Genomic DNA, 13,625 nt, shown 5'->3' on the forward strand with positions numbered 1-13,625 from the left:
AGTAAATAGGAAATTTAAAGCTTATTTGTAATATATTTATTGATAAAATTCAAAACAATTGATATTCTCTACTGGAACCACCAAAAGACAGTGAATATGTGTGTCGTTTTTTTTTTTTTTTTTTTTTGCAGGTTCATCATCCATTCCTACGGATATTATGTTTCACATAGGAATTTGTCGTTCTATGAAGTAGTTCTTACTTCAAACAATATATATATTAATTAATTTGCTTTACGTGTCACTGTTTTTAAATTTCTTTATCTTTCGCGTCTGGTTCAAAACAGGAGAAGAGGAGAAGTAACTGGCGCCTAAACCAGTAAGCTTTTGTGCAGGAGGGAATCATTTACCTAGGCTAGCAATCCACTTAGCAGGGGGGAAAACTGAATTCAAGCCTCTGCTGTCTTTCAGATCTACCCAAACATAGGAACAGTTTCCTGGGTCAACCCCAAAGAAATAAGGAGCAGATGACCCTTAGGCAGTATGCAGCACACATCCGCTACACCCAGTCAGAGCCTGCGAGGCCACTAATCCCAAACTGTATATGTTGTTTGCAAAGAATTACACAATAAGCTTTTGTTATAACTCATACCACCGATGTGTCTACTGTATTGTTGGTTAAAGAAAGTTGTTTAAAATAATATCAGATGTACGTTTGTGTAAAACAGTTTTTAAAACTACATTAACAACTGGTAAAATCAATGTTTTATCTAGACAGTTTTCCGTATTTGGCTATTATTGAAGAGATTTTTAAAGAAGTTCACAAACCACCATCTTCTCTATATGATGTTGAAGAGAGATTTTGCGGGTCTATTCTGTACTTTAGCTTTGAGAGTTCAAAAGTTTTTGAAACCTTTATCTTTTTATCAGGGTGGCATCGTCTCAATTGATTTTTCAGATAAAAAGTTTCATATCGTCATAAAAAGGGCACTTGGCAACCGCTTGTTTGACAAGGAAGAAATGTATCCCAATTTTAAAGTACCAACTCTGTATAATCTACATTTCTTTTTGTTAGATGCAGAAAAAAATGAAGCTATTTTTATAAGTATTGAAATTAAATATAACAATTTTTCTTTTGAATAACATGATAAATAGAAAGGATTAACTAAGGTACAAATCATATATTAGTGTATGAAATAATTACAATGATGAAATATGAAAATTAAGTCACGACCTGCTTAAATGAAATCAATTTTCGTAGACCCCCATGGAAATCTCATAGATCCCCAATTTTTTTTCTCACTTTCGTAGACCCCTGGGGGGGTCTATATAGACCATTTTGGGAATTACTGCGCTAGACCATGAAATTATGATGGCCAGATTCTCTGCCACTTTTGGTTTAGCAGGAATTGTCCTAAAGTGTTCGGATCCTACCTGACTGAAAGCACCCAAAGTGTCGTCGTTAACGGGACAGAATCAACAAACTTACTCTTGAAGTACGGAGTAACCTAAGCATCAGTTCTAGGCCCAGTACTGTTCACTATGTACACATATCCACTCAGAGGTGTCATACGGCCAACAGGCATCTTAAACCATTTCTTTCCCGATGACTCACAGTTATATCATTCCTCAGTACCCTCAGAGGTGTCGCATCTGGCACAGAAAATCAGTGGTACCGTTGCAAGGGTGAGCAATTGAATGGTTGAGAATAAACTCAAGATTCTGCTACTACGCTCTTGCCACGCTCCATAGGCTTCCCGTGAAAGCGAGAATCGATTACAAGGTCGCCACACTTTGTCATAAGTGTATAAATAACAATGAGATGCCCTTGTACCTTAGCGAACTTATTACTCCATAAGTCCCCCAGAGAACCCTACGCTCAATGGACTCAACGCTTTTAGTGGTGCCACGTTTCTCCCTCAAAAGCTAAGGTCTGAGGGCTTTTTGATTGCACGGACCAAAGGTTTGGAACTCACTCCCCATTGATCTCAGACAGACAACATGCTACACCACTTTTAAGAAGAACATTAAGATCTATCTGTTTAAACATTTTTTTAGATTAACTGTCATTCTAACTGTCGTGTTTGTGTTTGTAATGTTATTACAGCGCCTTGAGCCTACATTTTGTTTATTAACAGCGCTTTATAAATACAATTAAAATTATTATTATTAATAATCTCAAAATAAAAAAAAAACTTACTATAAATTGTAAAATTATGACTAGACATTAGATATATTTCGCCCTCTTCTCTAAATTTGCCAATGCAGCCACACCGCAAGAAATATTCTTCTATGGGTGAGTCCCTCTGTCTTATCCTGCACCTACCCCTCCGACAAAGAAATGTTTAAATAGGTATGCTTGTGACATAGATGACGCATCAAAAGGCATATAGTTCCCTTCTTCTGCTAGAATCTGTTACTTGGTTCCCATCTTGCCCTCCCACCCCTCACCACAACCAATGGCGGTGGGCCTGCTCAATAAAGAAAAGAAACGTTTCAAAATAACACTATCACTCACCAATGTTTGAACCATGAAGATCCTGTCTTCTCTTAACTTGGAAACAGTTTTGAAAAAATCTACAAGTCCAGTCTCTTCTGCTTGTCTCATGATGTTGTAGAGAGCTATAAATGTACCAGTTCTACCAACTCCAGCGCTGTCAGACAAAATGATATAAACAAGTTCAATGTAAAAAAATACAATAGTCAATTTAAAAAACAACAACAACAAAATACATCGCTTATATTGAGTGAAATGTGCATGAGTATTCTCACTGTTTGCAGGCCGTGCTGGTTGCTATAGTTGTGTCTCAGTGTGGAGCACCCTATCAGTCGTTATTACAAGGAATATCTCTCTTAATCTTAGTGCATTTTCCATTTAAAACAAAATTAATTTATGACGACTAAGTGATTATCTAATATTTTTTTATATTTCTTTATAAGTTGTCATCCACAACAATTTTGTGGGGAGAAATAACGTTTAAAGGATTTAGATCAGACAGACACACAGACGGAGTAAGTGGATATAACCTTGGTAAAATCACAAAAAGGGTCAACATACGTTTAAAATATGATATCCCAAATACCAACAACTACACCATCATCTTAAAAAAAATCTGATTTTTTTTCTGGGTTGGGGAGAGGAAGGTTCTGGAAGAGCTAAAATCATTATTATTATTATGTTAGAAACGAAAGACTATTCGTTCTCTGGTACTGCCAGGATCGAGTTTCGTTAAAGAGATACAAAATTTAATGTACTTTCTTTATCTGTCTCCACTGAGGAGCTTTCTGGTGATGTGGCAGCACTGCAGTAGTACGCTCTCTCACAGGCGAGAATGTTCCTGTTAAGGTTCTTGAAGGTATTATTATTAATAATTTTTTTGCAAAAATTTACTAAAGGTCCTCATACAAATTGGGTTCGAACACAAGGCATCATGTCAATGACATTCAATCTGCATATTATATAATTATGCTATTAATCATTGATCTAAAAAATTCTAAATCAAAGATAGTACAAGAGATTATAGCTCAGCAGCAAAAAAAAAAACAACAACAAAACTTGCTGGATGAAGAAGAAAATATGTAGATGTTTTTGTCAGTCTCTTTTGGATAATTTAAATTTCATTACCAGTTCTAATATTTCAACTCACCTACAATGAACAACGATTGGTTTGTTTGTAGGTATAGAAGTCACCCTCTGTTCAACGTCTACAAGACTCCACTGAGTTGATGGGACTCCTTTATCTGGCCATGATGTGAAATGAAACTGGGTAAAAATATGACCAACTTCCCCTTTCTGTAAAAAGAACAAGATAGTTTGCATATTTTATTTAAACATGAATAAATGTTTTTAAAAAAATTGACTTTATATTTTCAATTTACTATTAGCTTGAAATTGATTACCTTTGATAGCTCAAGTTTTCTAATGGTGTAGTCAGCAAACACTTGTGTTGATCCTAGCTTGACTTTAATGTATCCAAACTGGATTTTGTCTGTGTCTGGCCAATACTTTTCACATTTAACCTGACAAAATTTAATACACGTAATTTAAATAAACATTACACAATTTCGAGAGACTACAAAAGTTAGGGTCACTAATAGATTTTAGATTATCTACCACCATACGAAAAGGTATAACAATAATTTATTAAATGATCTTAATAAAAATCAATCTCCAGTTTAAAAGAGATAAAATAAGGTTTAAGCTTGGCATCAGATGCTATGACCAAACTGAAAGATTAACATCAGCTTCCCAGTAACTTTAAAATTGAATTCTTCGTTAATGGTTTCTATACCCCTATATAGTTGTGAAAGCTGGACACACGAATGCTGAGGCTGAAAGAGGAATCAAAAGATTTGAAAGTCAATGCTACAGAAGAATGGTAGGTATCAGATACCAATAAAAAAAGAAAGTTTACTTTTACAAGTCAACACTATTGTTGGCAAAGTGAATAACACCAGAACACAGTGAAGAGACGAAACCTGAGCTGGTCTGGTAATATTGTATGACATGACTCACTATCAAAGGTCATTCTTTAAGGTACAGTGGAGGGAGCACAAAAAAAGGGTCGTTAAAAGAAAGGCTGGCTTGCCTTTGTCTTGAAATCCTGCTAAGAACAGCTGCAGACTGTGAAAAGTGAAGGATTTTCCTTACGCGAACTGTCACAGCACCCATAAGGTGAAAGTCAAGAGGCAGATTTGTGTGTGGGAGAGAGAGAGAGAGAGAGAGAGAGAGAGAGAGATGGAGAGAGAAAGAGAGAAAATTGTTTAAAAAGAAAGAGCAAGCTTTCGCTAAACCATTAAAGGTTTTGTACGTATTTGGAATACGATCACTATTTAATCACAACTCTTTTACATCCATGTCTCCCTCTCCCTTTCACTCTGCTGTGCTATTGGCCAATAGATTGTGTATAGTTCGAAAAGAATAAATAGAAAAATTTACACGTATAAATTTAACTGTGCAAGACTCTGAATAGAAACAAACCTTAGTGCCCTCAACTAAGTCTGTCAACATCACCACCACATCGACCTTCTGCTCCCACAACATTCGGATAAAATCATTTATTGTAGCTTTCTGGGGACCTGAAATAAAGTGCATTCATTTAAAATTGAAAAGATCAAACACTATTATTAACAGGGAACTACATGTTTACTTGTTCTCACCGAAAAACAATTTAGAAAGCGCTGGTTGTGGGTGTTAGTGTGTATATGGTGTCCGAGTTTGCATCGATAGTGCGACTGTTCTAATAGTTATGCTGAGGGGGACTATCGTAGTGAACGTGAATATACTGTAGTATAACTGAAGGGAGGCAAACTCAACGAGACATCGATGTTTATTTACAGGACATCACAAATACATGTAGAACAACACGTCTTGAGCCCAGCATCTTTACATCATTAGCTCTAGACTTGGGAGGAAATCGTTCCCTCTCTCTAATAATGTCAACATCCTTCCTGTCTAGTCACTGATAGTGCGCACCTTCTTTCTGCACTATCCTTTATGGTTGTGTGCATGGCAAGGTTATAACATAACTTTTGTTTGGTCAAAATAAAGTTATAATTTTTTAGAAATCGGAGCAGAGTACAAAACGAATAAAAAGAGCTTACAACACAAACAAAATGTTAAGAATTTATATTCTCGTGAAGACAGCTATTGTGGGTATCAGGTTAGAGACGTGTAATGTTCTGCTTCAAGTCTGAGCAAGGCACAACGAGAAAGAAGAACGAAAAATTATAACCAGCGCAAACACGATAAAGAGCAGTATTAACGCTCTTGGAAACTTAATATGTTATCATGATAACAAATAGAGCTATTGACCGTTAGATTCCCCTTTAAATGACACTCTGGCTACTTGATCGTATGCTATGTGCTCAGGAGTGTGGTCACGTATTTGAACCCTGCCCTTCCGTTATCTCCCCCACATTGCAGAAGGTTTGAATAATTTGAGTTTTGAGATATTCAGGACATATTCAGCTCTAGTTGGTAGATAATATGGTCGCAAAAAAAAAGTGAAGGTTGATCGTTGTGTTGGCCACCTGACTTCCTCGTTAACCGTCAGCCATAGAAACAGATTGTCTTCACATTGTCTGCTTCATGGATAGCAAGGTCTGAAATGGGGACTTTACTTACTTATTGACCGAACACAAAGGAAATAGAAAAAGTGGCTAAATATAAGAAAAAAAAATACAGCAAGTTATATCTTAGTTGAGTCTAGGGAATTTTTTAAAAAGCTATAACAAGAAATTTAATTTACCTTGTGCTGCAATAAACTTGACTTCACTGTTAAAACCCTAAAACAAAAATATGACTTTATGTATCTATAAATCATGTACTCTTGCTAATTTAGCTATAAACATATCAGCATCTATATTATTTTTGTTTGTTTAATTAACACTTTCAAAAAATAAAACTATTTGTAACAGTTACACTCTTAAGTAATACGATATGCAATGCAAAGCAGGACTAGTGTACAATATGACACATGTATTCACATAAGTATGTGTCTCCTAGATCTATATAAAAATGTGGCTCCCTTATATTTATTTCTTTATTTATGAATATTAAATTTTAAAAAAATATGACACAATTTATATCCCTTCCCCTTTTCTCCTTAAGAAAATATCATGGTTAAGCGAACGTATAAATTGACTAGACCAGGGGTGGGCAAATTACGGACAACGGGCCACATGCGGCCCGCCGAAGAGTTTTATGCGGCCCACTGACACCTATAGAAATGTTATATATATATATATCATTGAAACATCTGATTCCTATCACTTATGATGAAAAGGTTAAAGAAACATTGTCTGTACATGTCATTCTAAGATATTTGAAGTAAACGAAGATGATGCTAATTGTCAATATTTTGAAATATCTAGTTAAAAATACAAACTCAGGCCAGTTTTTATTCAATGCGATGAAGAACAGTGTTGAAGGTGTTTGGTTCGATTGGAACAAGATGGCAAGTGAAACAACTGATGGAGCCCAATCTTTGACTGAGAAAAACAGTTTTTATGAATAAATGAAAGAACACTATCCCAATCATAAGTTCTAAACGGCTGCAGTGAATGTCAAACATATTACTGAACCATATTCTCAGTGATGAAACTTATCAGAGAAAGGGGTCTTAACAACAGGCAATTCCGAGAAGTATTGGAGGATTTGGATACAAAACATTCCAATCGACAGTAGTATTCGTTTTACCCACTGGCTTAGCATGGAAGAAATTATTATGTTTCTTGAAAGACATTGAATGGGACTTTCTTACAAATATTTCTAATGAAGAGTGGAAGAGAAACTTACAGTATTTCATAGGTAGTATTGCAATGTTGTTGTTTTTTCATATGTATGTGCATGTTAAATTTCAAACAAAGCTTTCCCAATTCTCCTGACAAGCTAGTGAAAACAGGTAAAACTATTTCTAGCGAAATGGTTGAAAAGTACAAGAATTCTTTGGATTCCTTGATTGAGGAATTTGAAAGCAAATGTTAAAACTTCAAGAACTTGGAACTAGTTTTCTATGTCCTTAGCTCACCATTTCATGTAGAAGGGATGCAGCTCCAGAGGACATACCTGAACACAAATTATGGCCTGATACTGAAGTGTTTCAGTCAGTTCTTCCTCGGGTGTTTTATGGTTGCCAGAAGCTGTAGTTCCACACTTAGACATACTTTGACGCTAAACTTTCACATTATTTGGGTCACACATATATCTCTCAGCAAGCTTTTATTTCTTTTGGAAAATAAAGAATTGTAAGAACAAGTCGATGCTGACTGACTGTTATTTGACAGCAGTCACAAGGAAAACAACTTGTAAGCTAGTTCAGTTCCACATTAAGCTCAAGTGTAAGCACTTAAATACTTCACAATATGTACAACAGTTTCAGAAACTGCTAACTCTTGTTGTAATTCCTCAATTGGGAGTGAAAAGGATGAAATATAAATGTATATACAGTATAAATGTGAATTCAAAGGCACTATAGACATTCAGCTAGCGTTATTTTCTATATTTATATGTGTGTGTGTGCGGCCCCCGCTTCCCAAATCTTTGTTAATGCGGCCCTCGATATAAAAAGGTTGCCCGACCATGGACTAGACCTTTATGAAATTCTAATCTATTACACCGAGACTTAGAAGACGATGCGCTAAATGTTCATCAACATTAATTTAATGAAGCCTTGAATGAATATCGCTTGCATGCGGAAATACGCAAAGACGTATAGTCTGAACAAGAGAAAGCTTTTCTAGTCCTCTAGCCAAATTTAAATTTGTTTCTTTTTATACTTTGAAAAATTATAAAGGTCAAACTAGAGTTTTCCTTGTGTGGCTAACGAGCTACAAATTTGGAGGAAAATTGAGCTGTTTTCGAGAACCGTGTCCACCCAGGTTTTAGGTTTCGCCCTGATGAAATGCAGCAGAGTACATTGAAGAACGACTAAACGAGAAAACAGCACAACCCAGTCCTATTGTGCTATTCACAGACTCTCTGTCGTGTCTACAGGCCATTGAAAACTCTGCTGGAACACTCCCGTAACCACTGGCAAAAACACTGGCGTGCGTGGGATGCCTCCAAGAAACACACGAAATTCGGACGACATTCCAATACGTACCTGGACATGCGGGGGTAGAAGGTAACACGAAGGCTGACTTATTAGCCAAGCTCGGCACAAAGCTGGACCCTGTGGACAAGCCACATACTTTTGAGCAGGCGCGTGCGATTGTAGACGAGTGGGCAAGAGATAAATGGTGTAAGAGCTGGGAAAACGGTACCACGGGCAGGGAAGTCTGTCAAAACTTAAAAGGGCCCTCCAAATCGGACGAGTGGTGGCAGCTGAACAGGGGAGACCAGGTTACAAACGCTAGGTACAGAACGTGACACTGTCCAATCGATTCACGCTGCATGCATTGTCAGGATGACGTCGAGACGGTAAACCACATCCTCTACGAGTGCGCAACACTACACCCCAAGAATGGCCATTTGAGTGAAATAAAAACTGGTTCGCATGAGGAGTTGGCTCTGTACGGAGACAGAGAAACTCTGAGAAGAACTGCCGCTTTCCTTGTCCGTGTTATCAGAGGATAGAGTTCTCAACACGGTGCCCTAGTGCGATGAGACTCACACGGTTTCGCCCTGAAGGTTGTGCCCACTACGAATATGCGACCTAAAAGTTATTTTTTAAAAAAGTCAAGAAATCAATACGAAAAGGATAAAATATTTACCCTGATATAGGAAGCATTGATATAATCCATTTCATTTCTCTCGGTGTTAATTTTAAGATGAACTCTTGAATGATCATCTATAGAAAAGAAAAAAAAACAGGTCTTTGGTGACTAATTAACAAATTAAAAATATCTTTGCACTTAATATTGAACTCTTTTAGTAAAATAACTTTTCTAATTGACATTTAAATTATTATGTTTAAATTCTGGCTTTCGCCAAAAGCGTAATTTGCCAATATCTTCATGGAGTCTTCGTTTTCTTTTCATTATGACCACATACCAGGAAAAAAAGTGTTAGATGAGCCTTTAAAATCAAAATACGAATACAGTGATCCTTCATTCATCGCAGAAGTTACGTTTTAAAATCAACCACAATAACCAAAATCCGGAGAGTAGAAACGGTATATTTATTTAAAGCATTTATACACTTTACTAAAGATTTACCCCCCCCTCTTTTTTTTTCGCTATTTCGTTACATGAACCTACACAACACAATCTGCTGTACATATGTACAGTTGATAAGACACAGTACGTTAATAATAGAAACAAAATAGCAACGAATCTCGCTCTCTCGCCAATGTATTAAGCCAATCAGGAATTGGATACATCATTAGCAACCAGTAATGTGTAGTTAACCATTTGGCGTAGGTGCCTTGCGTCTTCTGCTAGAATCCATATTTTTAATCTGCTTATATACATCTTTATGAATTGTCAGATTTTTTTCGTGCAAATATTCAATAAATATTTAGATATATTTCCCCCGACTGAATGTTGCCAAAAAAAAATACGAAAAAGAAAAGATACAAGAACTTTTTTCATTATTCTCTATTAAAAAACAAACAAACACTCAAAAACAAAGCCTCAAAAGCTGAAGTGCGAAGTGGCGAGAAATAATTGTGCAATATAATGTTTAGCAAATCCACCCCCCCCCCCAAAAAAAAAAAAAAAAAAAAAACAACAAACAAAAAAACTAACACAAAAAACAACAACAAAAAAATCAATAAAGAAACAGCTAAGAAGATTTTGTTGCCAAATAAAAAAAAACTTTGGTAATGATTATGATGCTTTCCTAATGCACATGTACAAAGTATGTTGTTTTGTAAGACATTACTATTTCATACTCTTACTTACATGGACAAATGTTTTTATATCTATTTTTCTGTTTGTTTTCTTTGTTTAATCCTATTTCTTGAGTCACATTCGTCACTGCAGGAATTCTCTGAAAGCATATAATAATAATAAAATAGTGGACTGAATCTCGCGTACACACAAGGTACCACGTAAAGATTATGTAAAAGCAAACTTCGGCACAAACTCAATTTTATTTTAGAATAATGATTATTGATAGACGGCACAGAACAAGTGTAATTGTATGGAAGATTGAAATACATCATGATCAAATTTTCAAGAATGTTCATAAATAAATGTTGGGGAAAGAAGACGTAAGTATTTAAACCAACCGTCAAGCCACTTCTTTTATCATAGCATTGACTTTCCATTTTTTTTTGTGTGCAAATGGCCGCTGTAACAAGATTGACTCAAAAAGCTCTTTTCAATTAGACGTCTTCGACAATGCGATTTTAGAGTTTATCTTTCTCCAGAATTTTTATTAATCCCAGAACCATCGTTCTGTTAAGGTCTTTGACGTATAGAAAACAGACTTCAAGACATCTTGCTGGGCACGAGGATGATCTTACTCTCGTCAAACCAATCAGGTACCTACGACGAAATATTGAGGAGAACGGCCTATCATAGTATCGATCTGTGCCACATACTTCTTAGTTAAACTTCATTTGACCTTTGATTTACTTACTTGATGAAAAGTGCATTGCATACCCAAGGAGATAAAGGATCCTATTGTGCTATATGGGGAGAGGGTGGGGACTGATCATGTAAATTAGCATTGTCTTTTTATCAGTTTGTAGGGAGATTTATTACTAAAAATGGTATTGCTATTGAATCACTATATAATCAAGTTTGATACCAGAGAAATTTAACTCTGTCCCTGAAGAAGTACTTGATACTTAACTATAAAAATTGAATTTTAATTTAAAAAAAGCACTATAAATGTTATTGTGTCAGTTTTAGTAAAATATAAAAGAAACAAAAGATATATCGACAGTAGTATCCCTTGCATACACTGCAGATGGAGAGTAATAGCTGAGTCGAAAAGCGTTTGGATTCCGGGTTAGAATCTCATTGAAGACTGGAAATTTTAATTTTGAGATTTCAAGGACGCCCCTGAGTCCACCTAACTAAACAGAGCACAAGATATTAGTTTTGAAAAATATGAAAGCAGAAAAAAAAAATCTGTTTCCTTTTGGACGATTGACATAACGATAGTATTACGAACATTAACCTCAAAGGATATTATTTGCTTAACATGTAGTTATAATTTCACCACATTATCTCATTTATTTTAAATCTTGTTGTACTCGTAGAGACATACAGTCCCAGCTTACCTCAAACTGTGTTCTATAAAAATCGTTGTTTTTAGACTTTATAAAGGAGTTTAAGCTTTCAATGGCGATCAGAGAGTCCATTTTATCATCTTTAATCATACTGTAGTGATGATTAAGTTCCGTGAATTCTTTTTCACTTTTACTGACATCATCTAGTGAAGACTTATAGAGGTCTGGTTTTAATAGACAAAATAAAAGACATAAATTAATTTTGTTGTATTAGGAATTGTTGAACTGTAATAAATATATAAAAACAAAAATCTCAATATACATATATTGTTTGTTTGTTTGTTTGTTTGTTTAAAGGCTTTAGATATGTCTGTAGTCTTGGGACATATTTTCCATTATATCATCGTTTAATAAAAGCTAAGGTGGTTTTACAAAGGTGGTTCAGATACATAAAGGAGGGATTGTCTTTAGAAAAAAAAACTTGTTTTGAATATGATAGATTATCTTACTTCTATTAGAAGCAGGGCGTCAAATGGTAGATGACTTAAAAAAAAAAAATCATTTGTTGTTTAAAGCTGCTGTGATTTTAACCACCCAGTTAATAAAATTAATCAAAATATTTTTGATCTCAGACAAAATCTTTGTCTACTAGACAATAGTTCTTAAAAAACTTCTAAACGTGTACATCTAAAAACATAATTTCATTTACAGTGTCTGCTATCCTTAATTACTCTAAAAATGACTTTAAAAATACATTAACATTTTTCAGTAAATTTCTATATTAACAGTATAAGAGGCTATGGTCTACACTCTTTAACAGCTTCTATGTTGGTGTACCTATTCCGTTATACAAATTACATGCAGGCTAAAAACCATTTTGATTTGCTGAAATACATATTGTCTTAAATATTTATTATAACAATGAGCGTAATGTTACTAAAATGGCTTACCATTATTACTTTTGTTTAATACTGCAAGATTTATATGACCGTTGGTCTCTCTTGTTGATTTCGCAGTTCTTTTTCTTCTAAAATATGAGGCATTATTTATATTTGAATTTTATTTAAACAAAAAAATTCAATTGAATCTATTCACTGTCTCAAACATATAAGAAAGTAAAAATTTAAACACCTTCAAGAAGTTCGAAAGCATCTGAATATTTTAAAAATTGTTAAATTTGTTTGAGCACAACAGATTATAATTCAGTGACATTGCTGCTAGTAAACGCATAACCAGTAGCGTCGCAACCATGACGCGAACGGAGTTCAATTAACCTGGGCCCACGACCATTAGGGGCCCACTGCCTGTGGCGTAGCAACAAAGGCGCAACGGGGTTCATTACGCTTGGGCCTCAGACACATAATCAGTTAGGGTCCACATGAAAACTTATAATGACATCAAACTGAAAAAATAACACTTTTGTAATAACCGATTAAACATAGAATTTAAAAAGCTCTCTCAAAATATTCTAAACTTTATACCAAAACGTAATATCTATACATATAATTATCTTCATGGCTCAAGAGTTTGGACGAGAAGAAGTAAGAAGAAGTAAAGGAAAGATCACTCTCTTATTTCTTCCGATAGTCACCCCACGAAAAAACAAGAAGGGGGAGAACAAGTATTCAACGGTCACTACGGATGGCTGCCTAGTCGTGCGGTTTGCGCAATGGACTGTCGTTTGGATTTATCAAACCCTGCCCGCTCCCATCCCACTTCGTCCTTCAACTCTGAAGGAACATCCGAAACATGTAAAACATTTTACAAACAAACATTTTACAAACACTAAATAGCAGCGCCGGACTTAACCATTGTGACCAGGAAGTCATGGAAAGGAACAACTAATCTAATATGTATATTCACCGGTCACAAAATAATAGTGCCGGACTTAGTCATTGTGGGGCACTATGCGAAATGGATTTCGCGGGGCCAAGTTTGGGTATGGAAGCGGATAATAAGTGAAAATTAAAAGTTAGTATTAGAAAATAAATTCGTCTTTGCATTTTATTCATTCTTTACTACGTACAGAATTACTTTACGAGCCTTGCATGTAGCAAAGTC

The 13,625-nt window shown here is 35.3% G+C and overlaps 1 protein-coding gene across 1 annotated transcript in view; it reads right to left on the reverse strand.

The window, feature by feature from the left end:
• Positions 1 to 13,625, reverse strand: part of LOC106064527 (receptor-type tyrosine-protein phosphatase alpha-like) — a 75,653-nt gene that overhangs the window by 14,608 nt on the left and 47,420 nt on the right. Inside the window, exons 14-22 of the mRNA XM_056028745.1 lie at positions 12,515 to 12,591; positions 11,616 to 11,788; positions 10,285 to 10,372; positions 9,154 to 9,230; positions 6,189 to 6,225; positions 4,919 to 5,016; positions 3,838 to 3,957; positions 3,585 to 3,730; positions 2,456 to 2,591 (exon numbers count right to left, since the gene is read on the reverse strand). Coding sequence (XP_055884720.1) covers positions 2,456 to 2,591; positions 3,585 to 3,730; positions 3,838 to 3,957; positions 4,919 to 5,016; positions 6,189 to 6,225; positions 9,154 to 9,230; positions 10,285 to 10,372; positions 11,616 to 11,788; positions 12,515 to 12,591 — 952 coding nt within the window. The remainder of the gene's footprint in view (positions 1 to 2,455; positions 2,592 to 3,584; positions 3,731 to 3,837; positions 3,958 to 4,918; positions 5,017 to 6,188; positions 6,226 to 9,153; positions 9,231 to 10,284; positions 10,373 to 11,615; positions 11,789 to 12,514; positions 12,592 to 13,625) is intronic.

This window comes from Biomphalaria glabrata, chromosome 5 (assembly GCF_947242115.1).
Source record: "Biomphalaria glabrata chromosome 5, xgBioGlab47.1, whole genome shotgun sequence".
In the NCBI taxonomy this organism is placed as follows: Eukaryota; Metazoa; Mollusca; class Gastropoda; family Planorbidae; genus Biomphalaria; species Biomphalaria glabrata.